We start from the raw sequence: 11,794 nt of genomic DNA on the forward strand, positions 1-11,794 counted from the left end.
TTGAGTAGTTCTCTGGCTCCCTGATTTTGATGTAGGTGCCTCCACAGGTTTTCTGGTGGTCAGCCCACCAGTAGTCATGAGCGGAGGGAGCCCTGTTGGTGGCACGCTTCACATAGCCGTAGTAGGGCTGTCTGTGCTGGCAAGGCCCATTGCAGCGCCACCAGTGTCGACGGTACTCGTCCACCTCATCATGGAAAGTGTGGTACACCTGGCAGAGGGAGAAGCGTCCAGCCGTCAAGACACCAGTCAACAGTCTGAGGAGATACTCACCCAAGGAGTTGTCACTTGTTTTGAAATATCCCATTTCCCAGACATTTCAAAGAAGTTCCATTTTGAGAAAGACAGGTACTGTATTTAGTTTCTTTTCAGAAGTTCACTTTAATGGGAAACATCAGGTAATTTAAAATCTACTATGTAAAGCTATAAGCATGGATACAAAAGATTTTCAGGGAAAAAAACCTGACAACCACAAAACAGGACTATGAATGCTAAGTATTTCAGAGACTGAACAACATTCCTAAGAGCTAGAACGGAAGAGGTTGACTAAATAATAATAAGGCTCTAACAAGGAGGAAGAGCTGAGACCATGGGGCTGGAGAGGTGGCTCAGAGGTTAAGAGCACTGGCTGCCCTTCCAGAGGTCCTGAGTTCAATTTCCAACACTCACATGGCAGCTCACAACTGTTAACTCCAGCTCCAAGGAATCTGTCACCCTAACACAGACATATATGCAGGCAAAACACCAGCGTACGTAAAAATTAAAAGAAAAGCAGCAGGTGAGACCAACAGAGAGGACTATCTCTCTCAGAAGAAACCATAGACTTCCTTAAGTGTGAGCTCCTGGGAAGAATATAAACTAAAGGGCTGAGTCAGCAGCCAGATCCTTCCTAAAGAGCATGCAGAGTCTCAGTTAACACATAGTACGTAATCAGGGCTCAGGCTGGGCTAAGACACTGCATACCCTTGCTCTCAAGGCCTCGAAGAGCAGGCCATGTCGTTCCATCATTAAGGGTTCAGTGGTACAAGCGAGCTAACCAGTGTAGCCCTGTGGGAGAATACAGGATGGACTAGGAGGTCCTCCTGAAGGTCTAGCAGAGTATAAAGCTGACCAAAATGCTGACCTGGAAGCGCGCTGGAGGCGTCAATGAAGAGGACTCCTGGCTCTGCAGCCACTCTACCCCCAGGGCCTACACAAGTCCATTTGTTTTTGTAGGACTCTTGTTGAACGCTAAAAATCTACTTCTCTCTAGTTCACTTTTACTGAATGGCTTCTGGGCTTGGTGGCACTTAGCACTTAGGAGGCTAAGGTAAGAGTTGTGAGTTTGAGGCCACACTAGTCTACACAGCAAGACCCTGCTTCCCCGCCTCTCTATCGCGTGGCTCAGTGTACCGTGATGTTGGCTCCTGTCAGCTGGTTGATCCGATGCATGTGTTTACAGAACTCTGGGCCATGTCCTTCCCGGTCTTTGTCATTATTAGTGACAAATAAGTAAGCGTGTATCATTTCATGCAAAAGAGTCTGAAACAGAAAACAGCACATTAATTTTCCAGGGCATGTCTCAAGATAAAGATGCATTCTTTCTCAACCTGTAGTCTTAGCCTTCTGCAGGCCCAAGCACACAAAATTTTGCACATAACATTCCAAGCTCTGCAGAATCCTGTAAACAATTCTCTTCAAAAAGAATTAAAATTGTTCAAGAAGGACCATTTAACTACCAACTCAAACGCTAAAGGTTGGTGAATCCAACCACATAAAAACTTTAAAATTCTGATAGAAAAACCCAATGTAAACGAAGTCAAAACATGATTGCTGTAACTCCACAACACATATCATAGCTCTGAATTCTGAACACAAGGAACTCCTGATGCCAGCATGGAAATGCCAATCCGAAAGGGCAAACAGCCCAGGTCTAAATAGTCACAAAGCTATGTAAATGTTGGGCACGATGTAGTCCAGTGACGCCAGAACTCAAGGTGGAGGCAGAAGGGTCAGGAGTTTGAGACAAGGTGAGCTTGTCTGGCTCTGCTCCGTCACCATCAACCCCCTTAAAAATATCTGGATACACACACCCACACGTGCGTGCAAGCCCACTGAGGAGACAGAGCCAACCCAAATAACAGAGACTCTGTCTCTTAAAGTCAGCAAAACATCCTGGCCAGGAATGGTAGTGTACAACGGTAAACCCAACCGTCAGGCCTGAGACAAGAAGATATTTAAGTTGAAGCCAGTCCGGGCTATTATCAAGACCCTTGTCTTTAGAAAACAAAACAAAACAAAAAACCTAGCCCGGGTGTGTAGTGCACGCCTTTAATCCCAGCACTCAGGAAGGCAGAGGCAGGCAGATCGTTTGTGAGTTCAAGGCCAGTCTGGTCTTACACTATCCAGGACAAACAAGGCTAAACAAAGAAACCATGTCTTTGAAAAACAAAAATCAAACCAAACCAAACAAACAAAAAACCCAAATCAAAACAAACAAAACAAATCCTGCAAATCACTGCGTTGAGAACCAGGCTTAAGCAAAGAGTACCTCGACAAGGTCCTTTCTGGGTCTCAGTTTTAAGAGGGGCTCACTGAGGCGGATGGAGCACATTCCTCCTCTCCCTTCATAGGTGCAGATCCCAGCGCACCTGGAAGACAGTCACAACAGATTAGGCCCGCCACATACCCAGGGCAGACAGATCAAAAAGCAAGCCCTAGCCTGGCATGGGAGTAATGTCTTTAATCACAGCACTGTGGAGGAAGGGGCAGGCTGACCTCTGAGTTCCAGGCTGGCCTGGTCTACTCTAAGATCCACGACAGCCTTATTTCAAAACAAAACAAAAGCCAGTTCATGGGGAGTTCACAGGAAAAAGTCCCTGGAAAAGTTCCTGAGTGGGACACTTGGCTCACCCTCAGCCTCTGTCACCCCCTCTGCTCCGCACAGGCGTTCACAGCAGGGAATGGTTTAGCCAACACGAGTGCAGGGGCACGTCTCCAAAGGGGTCAAAGGGGCGGTTAAAGGTCAGACGTGCACTAGATCTCAGCCCGCTCTACCGCGGACTGCCTTCTGAGTTGGCGGTGTGTGTGCTGCGCAGATTACCACCTCGAATCGGATTTCTCAAACTCGGTGGGTAGGAAGGGGATCCTGTCGGCAAATCACCGAGAGCCGTTGGGCTCGGCCCACTCTGGGGTGCAGGCAAGCCTCCCGGTGACCTCTCCCTCCACCGCGAGGCGGGGACCCCAACGACAGCTCGGCGGCCTCGCCCTGGCCTACGTTCCGAGCCGTTCGTGGGCGCACTCACAGGGTCATGCGCACACTCCACTTCACCTCCACTGCCTCCAGCTGACCCCAGAAGAAACGGTCGTTAAACTGCAAGAAGAGCGCCTGCAGGTCCGGGGTGGGGTCCACCAGCTCCCAGGACGCGTCCACTAACGACACGGGCTCCCGCGCCGCCGCGCGCCGCGCCGCCTGCACGTCCCACTCCTCCTGCAGACGCAGCGCAACCACCAGGTCCTCGTCCATCGCGCCACTCCCTCCTGAGCTGCTCGGAAGACACCGGCCGCGCTCGTGCAGCTCACTGATCTCGCGAGACCTCCGGGCTCGGCTGGCTGCCGGGAGCGCGCGGGCTCTCCTCGAACGCCCAACGGAAGGCAGCTCGGAGCCGCCCCGCGGACACAGCTCTAGGAACGCGGGGCTCGGGCTAGGGATGGCTCCGGGAGGCCGGCCGTCTCCTGGAAGTGCAACGCTGCACCTCCAGTCCGGTTCGCGTCCGAATCTCCTGACTTCCGCACTGGCTTGACCGCGCACGCGCCCTAGGCCGCTGGTGGTCTCGCGCATGCGCGCTACCAGCGCCCCGCCCCGGCGCAGGCGCAGTACGAGAGTCTCGACTCCGGCACAGGCGCAATGCGGCGCTGGGCCCCGGCGCCTGCGTTTCGGGGTTGCTCCCGCCCCGCTTCCTCGGTTGCCTCCTCCGCCGGGCTCGGGTGGGGCGCGGAGGCGGCGGGTGACAGCCATGTCGGACAGCGGGGCGAGCCGCCTGCGGAGGCAGCTGGAGTCGGGGGGCTTCGAGGCGCAGCTGTACGTGAAGCAGCTGTCGCAGCAGTCGGACGGCGACCGCGACCTGCAGGAGCACCGGCAGCGCGTGCAGGCGCTGGCGGAGGAGACGGCGCAGAACCTGAAGCGCAATGTCTACCAGAACTACCGGCAGTTCATCGAGACGGCGCGCGAGATCTCGTACCTGGAGAGCGAGATGTACCAGCTGAGCCACCTGCTGACGGAGCAGAAGAGCAATCTGGAGAGCATCCCGCTGGCGCTGCTGCCCGCCGCCGCCGCGGGCGCCTCCGCGGGTGAGGACACGGCGGGCGCGGGGCCGCGGGAGCGCGGGGCGGCCCAGGCAGGCTTCCTGCCCGGGCCGGCGGGGATCGGGCGCGAGGGCCCCGGTGCGGTCGAGGAGGGCAAGCAACGGACGCTCACCACGCTGCTGGAGAAGGTGGAGGGCTGCAGGGACCTCCTGGAGACGCCAGGACAGTACCTGGTGTACAACGGCGACCTGGTGGAGTACGAGGCGGACCACATGGCCCAGCTGCAGCGCGTGCACGGCTTCCTCATGAACGACTGTCTGCTGGTGGCCACCTGGCTGCCGCAGCGGCGAGGCATGTACCGCTACAATGCGCTCTACCCACTGGACCGCCTGGCGGTGGTCAACGTCAAGGACAACCCGCCCATGAAAGACATGTTCAAGCTGCTCATGTTCCCCGAGAGCCGCATCTTCCAGGCGGAAAATGCCAAGATTAAACGAGAGTGGCTGGAAGTGCTGGAGGAAACCAAGAGGGCACTCAGCGACAAGAGGAGGCGGGAGCAGGAGGAGGCGGCGGCCCCTCGAGCGCCCCCGACGGTCGCGTCCAAGGGCGGCAACCCGTTTGAGGATGAGGACGAGGAAGAACTGGCCACCCCTGAGGCGGAGGAGGAAAAGGTGGAGCTCTCCATGGAGTGGATCCAGGAGTTGCCCGAGGACCTGGATGTCTGCATCGCTCAGAGGGACTTTGAGGGAGCCGTGGACTTGCTGGACAAATTAAATCACTACCTGGAAGATAAACCCAGCCCTCCTCCTGTGAAAGAGCTGAGGGCCAAAGTGGATGAGCGCGTGCGACAGCTCACCGAGGTGCTTGTATTTGAGCTCTCCCCGGACAGGTCGTTGAGAGGCGGCCCCAAGGCTACTCGGAGGGCAGTGTCGCAGCTCATCCGGCTGGGCCAGTGTACCAAGGCTTGCGAGCTGTTTCTGAGGAACAGGGCAGCAGCTGTGCACACAGCCATCCGCCAGCTTCGGATAGAGGGCGCCACTCTGCTCTACATTCACAAGCTGTGCCACGTCTTCTTTACCAGCCTCCTGGAGACCGCAAGGGAGTTTGAGACAGACTTTGCGGGCACGGACAGTGGCTGCTACTCTGCCTTTGTGGTCTGGGCAAGGTCTGCGATGGGCATGTTCGTGGATGCTTTCAGCAAGCAGGTTTTTGACAGCAAGGAGAGCCTGTCCACCGCAGCTGAGTGTGTGAAGGTGGCCAAGGAGCACTGCCAGCAGCTGGGCGAGATCGGGCTGGACCTCACCTTCATCATCCATGCCCTGCTGGTCAAGGACATCCAGGGCGCCTTGCACAGTTACAAGGAGATTATCATTGAAGCCACCAAGCACCGGAACTCAGAAGAGATGTGGCGCCGGATGAACCTGATGACCCCGGAAGCCCTGGGCAAGCTCCGGGAGGAGATGAGAGGGTGCGGGGTGGGGAACTTTGAGCAGTACACTGGGGACGACTGCTGGGTGAACCTGAGCTACACGGTGGTGGCCTTCACCAAGCAGACCATGGGCTTCCTGGAGGAGGCGCTGAAGCTGTACTTCCCCGAGCTCCACATGGTGCTCCTGGAGAGCCTGGTGGAAGTCATCCTGGTGGCTGTGCAGCACGTGGACTACAGCCTGCGGTGCGAGCAGGACCCCGAGAAGAAGGCCTTCATCCGGCAGAACGCATCCTTTCTTTACGAAACTGTCCTCCCGGTGGTGGAGAGGAGGTTCGAGGACGGTGTGGGGAAGCCCGCCAAGCAGCTGCAGGACCTCCGGAATGCGTCCAGACTCCTGCGAGTGAACCCTGAGAGCACCACTTCTGTGGTCTAAGGTTGGGGCGATGCGTGCGTGCATCTGTGTATGTGTGTGTGCTCTGCAGATGCATTATTTGTACTTACGTTACACTCATCAGCACATTCTCCAGAGACACAAACAGCATGTAAATGTCCCCTCTTAAAAATACAGTCAGAAGGAGAAGTATAAGTATGTGTCATCCCCCACAAACACTGGAACTACCAGAGCGTACACCGTGCTTCTATGTTAACTCTTTAAGGACTGCTGGGTCACACCATGGCATTTCAGATTACCCTCTCACTTGAAATACACTGCTCACCATGGGAATGCCCTTGTGTGCTGCCTAGAGAAATCATGTGAAGCATCCCGGCTCAGCAAAATAGTCAGCACTGTGCAATACGCCTGCTTCATGGTCTCCTTAAACCAACCGATTTGGAAAGAAATGAGTTGGGAACATTGGTTTGGGATGAATTTGAATAAGTGGGTGCCAGATGCCTCAGTGTATTCTGTGGACGGAAGCCTTCCTAAAACAATTGCAGGCATCCAAAGGTCACTGGAAGGCAGCATAGTCCACGCTGCTCAGCGCTGCAGTGTTTAGCTTGGATGGGTCTTTTTTGGGAATCACGAGGACTACAATGAGTGGGTTTACTGCTGCAACACTTCTTGCCATTGTCAGGAAGTGGGAATCACTTAGCAGTAGGCAGTAACTCCAGGCCCCTCAGCACCAGCCTGGGTTAGGAGCCGATGAGACTTCAAATGCAGAACTCTATATTTGAATAATTTCTGGGAGTTCAGGGTCTCTGGAGATTTGTTCCTGGTTATTTTTGTTTTCTTGAGCTAGTTTCAGCCCAGGCTGGTCTTGTCCAAGGGTGACCTTGAATTTCTAATCCTGACTGCACTTCTCAAGGGCAGGGATTACAGATGGCCACTGTGCTCATTTCTGCTGTGTTGGGGAATAACCCAGGACTTTGTGCATATTAGGCAAACCCTTTCCGCTGATGCACACCCGCTGCCCTGATGATGTCTGTTTTGCAACTTTTTTGTAACTTAGTGGAGACTTGAAGGGAGATGGAAGATACCTTAAGTGCAGGGAAAGAACCGTGTTCTATTAAAAAAAACGAGTCAGGCATGCTGGTGCACACTTTTAATCACAGCATTTGGGAGAAGCAGCAGGTAGATCTCTGAGTTCAAGGCCAGCCTGGTCAAAAGGTGAATTGCAGAACAGCCAGAGCTCTGTAGAGAAACCCTGCCCCAAAAACAACTTTTTTGTTTTTTGAGACAGGGTTTCTCTGTGTAGTCCTGGCAATCCTAAATCTGCTTTGTAGACTAGACTGGCCTTGAATTCACAGATCCACCTGCCTCTGCTCCCCTAGTGCTGGGATTGGGAGCACTCCACCACGCCTGGGCAAAAAAACAACTCTTCAAAGATTCCTGACTGTAATATGTATTTCAGCTTGTTTGGTAAAGGGAAGGTGGGCAGGTGGGAGGTCCTAAGGTTTCCAAACTATTCTGCTCTCTTCTGATGATCTAAAGTTCCACTCTTGGCAAGCGTTTGCTCAGATCCATTTCCCACTAGCTTCCAGCTGTGCTTTTTGTCCAGGATGCCATTTTTTTTTTTTTTTTCTTTTTTGGTTTTCTGAGACAGGATTTCCCTATGTAGTATTGGCTATCCTGGACTCTATCTGTAGACCAGGCCGGCCTTGAACTCACATCGATCCACCTACCTCTGCCTCCCAAGTCCTAGGATTAAAAGTGTGTGCCACCACACCCAGTTTCTATGCCATGTTTTTATACCCATTGGTTCTAAAGATTATTTTTGTCTGAATAAAACAGGTAGTATTAAAGCATAAAATTATGTAAAGTCCTAAATGGTTTCTGCCGTGAATGCAAGGCTGTAAAACTCCTTGGCTTAGTTGACTCAATTCGGGCATCATTTTTTTTTCCTGTCTTTTGTTTTTTTTAGCTCTACACACTTAAGGAGGAAATCACTGAAATCACCATTGCAGGTTTCTACTGATTTTTTTCTAAGTTAGGATTTTTCTTTTCTTTTTTTTTCTCTTTTTTGTGGCAGGTCTCTTTATGTAGACACTGGTCTCATCCTCTCACCTCTGCCTCTCAAGGGCTGGGATTATAGGCTTGCACCACTATTCCTGGCTGTGTTAGGATTTTCTATGTGACCTTAACTGGATGTTCCAGCCAAACACAGATACTAATTTGTCTTAAGATCACTGGAAACTTGAATTTCATAGAACTGTGTGGTTGTGATTATTTGGTGCCATTTTATAAGAATGCCAGTGTGTCCCCATATTAGAATAAATGGAACTTACAATAATAATCTTCCATGTTATAATCTTACGGAAATGGAAGTAGAGAACTTTATTCTGCTAAGAATGGGCTAAGGTAGCTGAGGGAATAGTCTGGGGGATGTGTACAAGCTGACTGGATCCCCCTCAAGTGCCAGACACCTGCTGTAGTTGACTGTCCCCTTCAGATGGGGTCAGGGCCGACTCCCATGCTTCATCAGACTCCAAGCAAGTTCTGAAGCTTGCAGCACTGTCCAGCGCAGTGGTAGTTCCATGCATAGCAGCATCCTAAGTCAACATTAATCATCTTTTCTTGTTTGCGTCAAAACTAGCTACACAGACCAGCTATCGTGGACTGGACTGATGACGCTTGGAAACTTGATCTCGGAGAGCCTCCTGTCACTAAGTGCTCAAAGTCATTTTTGTTCAGGCTGCTACCTGTCAATAGATTACCGGCAGTTTGATCTTGCACCTTAGTGTCTTAGCCAAGATTGGGAGCTGGGCTTGCTGTAGATGAAAGCATTGCTGTAGATGAAAGCATCGCTGTATACTTTGATAGATAAGTCCTTTAAACTGCCTGAGAAAATAAAGCTTTATAGTGTTCTCAACTGGATAGAACTCATTGCTTATAACATTTTGTCTGTTTATTGTTTATTTTCTCATTTGAGACAGGGTCTCTGTAGCCTAGGCTGCCTTAGAACTCTGTGGACACCAGTCCCCCATTGAACTCAGAACATTTGCCTCTGAGTAAAGGGCTTATACTCAGCTCTTTTTCTTTGAGACAGGGTTTCTCTGTGTAGCCTTGGCTGTCCTGGAACTTACTCTGTAGACCAGACTAATCTCAAACTCAGAGAGATTCCCCTGCCTTTGCCTTCTGAGTGCTGAGCTATAAACCACCACTGCTGGCATCTCATTTATCTTTCCTCACCATTTTTATGTTCTTTTATTTATGTGGGGAGGACAGCTATTAGAAGATTTTAAGTGTTTGCTGTCAGAATTGTGAATGAGCAAAGTTTCCTGAAGTCCTGAGGGCGCGGGGACCAAACCTAGGCCTTGCTTACGCGAGGTAAGGACACGAAGCAGCAACCCAGGCCCTGGAAGCACAGTGGTCTGTTTTGTTTTTAAGAAAATCCTTCACTGGGAAATGACAGATGTGCAAGGTAAGAATCCTTCTTTGCTTTGTTTTTCCAGACAGCGTTTCCTTTTGTACTCTTGGCTGTTCTGCCTTGAACACTGGCCTTGAACTCAGAGATCTGCCTGTGTCTGCCTCCCCAAGTGCTGGGATTAAAGGCCTGTGCCACCATGCCCACCTCAAGGAAATAAGTCTAAAAGCCAAATTCATGCCACCTGCAGATCACTGAGGCAAATATCACACCAGTGGGTAGAAGATACAGAAGCCACTATGCAGTTAAAAGGATCAAACGCTGTGCTTTACCCTGTCTGCCCTCCAATGTTTATAACAGGATAAAGTTAACAAAGCACCTGTGTACAACAGAATACCTACCATCTGCACCTTCAAACAAGGCAGCTTCTTGTGGAACATGTGGTAGATCTGGATGTGAAGAAAGGGATGTTGTGCTGTGGGCAGGTGTGAGAAGACTGGAGGAGACCTGCTTGCAGGGATTCGAGCTCGGGCAAGGTGTATGGAAGGAGCAGCCTCTGCAGGTGCCCTGCCCAGGAATCATGCTGTTCCTTTCCTCTCCCAGGTACTTCAGAGCATCGTTTCCCAGTAGCTGTACTCGAGGTTTTCCTGGGCTGGAGTAGTCATCTTGTTAAATCATGGGTTTTTGTTGTTGTTGTTGTTGTTGTTTTGTTTTCTGGCAACCTTGTTAGCTTCAGGGTTTGGTGACTTAAAAAAATCTTCCAGCCTGGGTCACATTTTAGTTCCAGCACTCAGGAGACAGAAGCAAGGGAATCTCTGTCTAATAGAGCCAGCTAGCCAGAAAAGGAGCTGGGAATGGTGGCACGTACCTTTAATCCCAGCACCTGAGAGGCAGAGGTGGGCAGATCTGAGTTTGAGGCCAGCCTGGTCTACATAACCAATCCCAGGACAGCTAGGACTATGTAGAGGCTGCCACACACACACACACAGGATAGTAAAAGTAGCATCGTGATTAAGAGCACCTGTGCTCTTGAGGACAGGGGTTCAGGTCCCAGTACCCAAAATCATTATTCTAGCTTCAGAGAATGACACCCTCTTCTGGCCACCTTGGGTAATGCACATACGTGTGCATGAAAATCTTTTTTTTAAAGCTTTCTGGAAAAGCAATACATATGAATGTGTATATATACATATATATGTATCTACCTTTCCTTATTTGTGGGAATACTTGTACATAATCCATTTCTGTCGCTGTGCCAAAGCGTACCCTCTTTATTGTTAGATACATTAACCCATTTACTGTGAGTGGAGAGGTTCTCCAATGAGAGCGCTTCCACTGGCCTTTCAGTTCCCCCTTCAGCCCTCTAGTGGAGGACTTGGCTGAGGCAGAAGAAATGGCATCGTAGGTCCAAGTCCCTGCGCATGAACCACGATGTCAGATGCCCACCATCAGTCTCTTCTGCTCAGTGTTGCCACAGAAGGAGCAAGTAAGCTGGTGTGCTAGGCCGATTTCAGTTTTCTCTGCTATTTTTTGGAAGGGACCAGAGTGGGTCCTGTATTTACCCACGATGCCTTCTTGGTGCATTTGCTGTGAGGTAGGCCTAATCCCAGATTTATTATGTAGTGTTGTCTGCAGGTACAGCTGCACGTCAGAAGAGGACTCACTATAGATCTCACTATAGATGGTTGTGAGCCGCCATGTGGTTGATGGGAACTCAAGACCTTTGGAAAAGCAGTGCTCTTAACCACTGAGCCATCTCTCCAACCCAGTTCTTTCCTAATTTAGATAAAACTTCCAAATTTGACCATCAGGGAAGTTGTGCAGTCTCCCCAAGAATACTGGAAATTTTCTACTTCCATTAATCCTCATAATTATTCATTTCTGATAAAAGTAGCCTCATGTGTAGTAAGACTTAACAAACTTTTGTTGTTTTTGAGCTAGAGCTTGTGTAGCCCTAAACTTGCCTGGAATTCTGTGCATCAGGCTGGTCTACCTTAAGAGTGTGGGTAGAGAGTGTCTTGACGCCAGGCTTATTGGTTGCAGGTGTCACGGCCACCCGACGTTGGTGGCAGGATCTCAACTCGGGCCCACTGGAAGTGCTCTTACCTCTGAGCCGCCTGTCCAGCTCCAGAGTCACACATTTTTCAGTAATCCTCTTCTGAGCTGTGATGAGGCTAAGTTCAATCCTCATCGAGGTATAAACACGGTATAAACAGCAGCATGGCGGTGCACACCTGTGATCGCAGCACCCGGGCAGAGGCAGGAGGAGCTGAGGCTCGCT

The 11,794-nt window shown here is 50.9% G+C and overlaps 1 protein-coding gene across 1 annotated transcript; it reads left to right on the forward strand.

Moving 5' to 3' along the window:
- The first annotated feature begins 3,768 nt into the window (after positions 1 to 3,768).
- On the forward strand, positions 3,769 to 9,881 carry Exoc8 (exocyst complex component 8). Its single transcript, XM_055617534.1, has one exon. The coding sequence runs from the start codon at positions 3,816 to 3,818 to the stop codon at positions 6,141 to 6,143; it is 2,328 nt and encodes a 775-aa protein (XP_055473509.1). The 5' UTR covers positions 3,769 to 3,815; the 3' UTR covers positions 6,144 to 9,881.
- The last annotated feature ends 1,913 nt before the right edge of the window (positions 9,882 to 11,794 follow it).

Source organism: Psammomys obesus, unplaced genomic scaffold (genome assembly GCF_907164565.1).
Source record: "Psammomys obesus unplaced genomic scaffold, mPsaObe1.curated_primary_1811, whole genome shotgun sequence".
Taxonomy (NCBI): Eukaryota; Metazoa; Chordata; class Mammalia; order Rodentia; family Muridae; genus Psammomys; species Psammomys obesus.

Coding starts and splice junctions, on each gene's coding strand:
- Exoc8 (XM_055617534.1), top strand. CDS start 3,816: ATGCGCGCTACCAGCGCCCCGCCCCGGCGCAGGCGCAGTACGAGAGTC.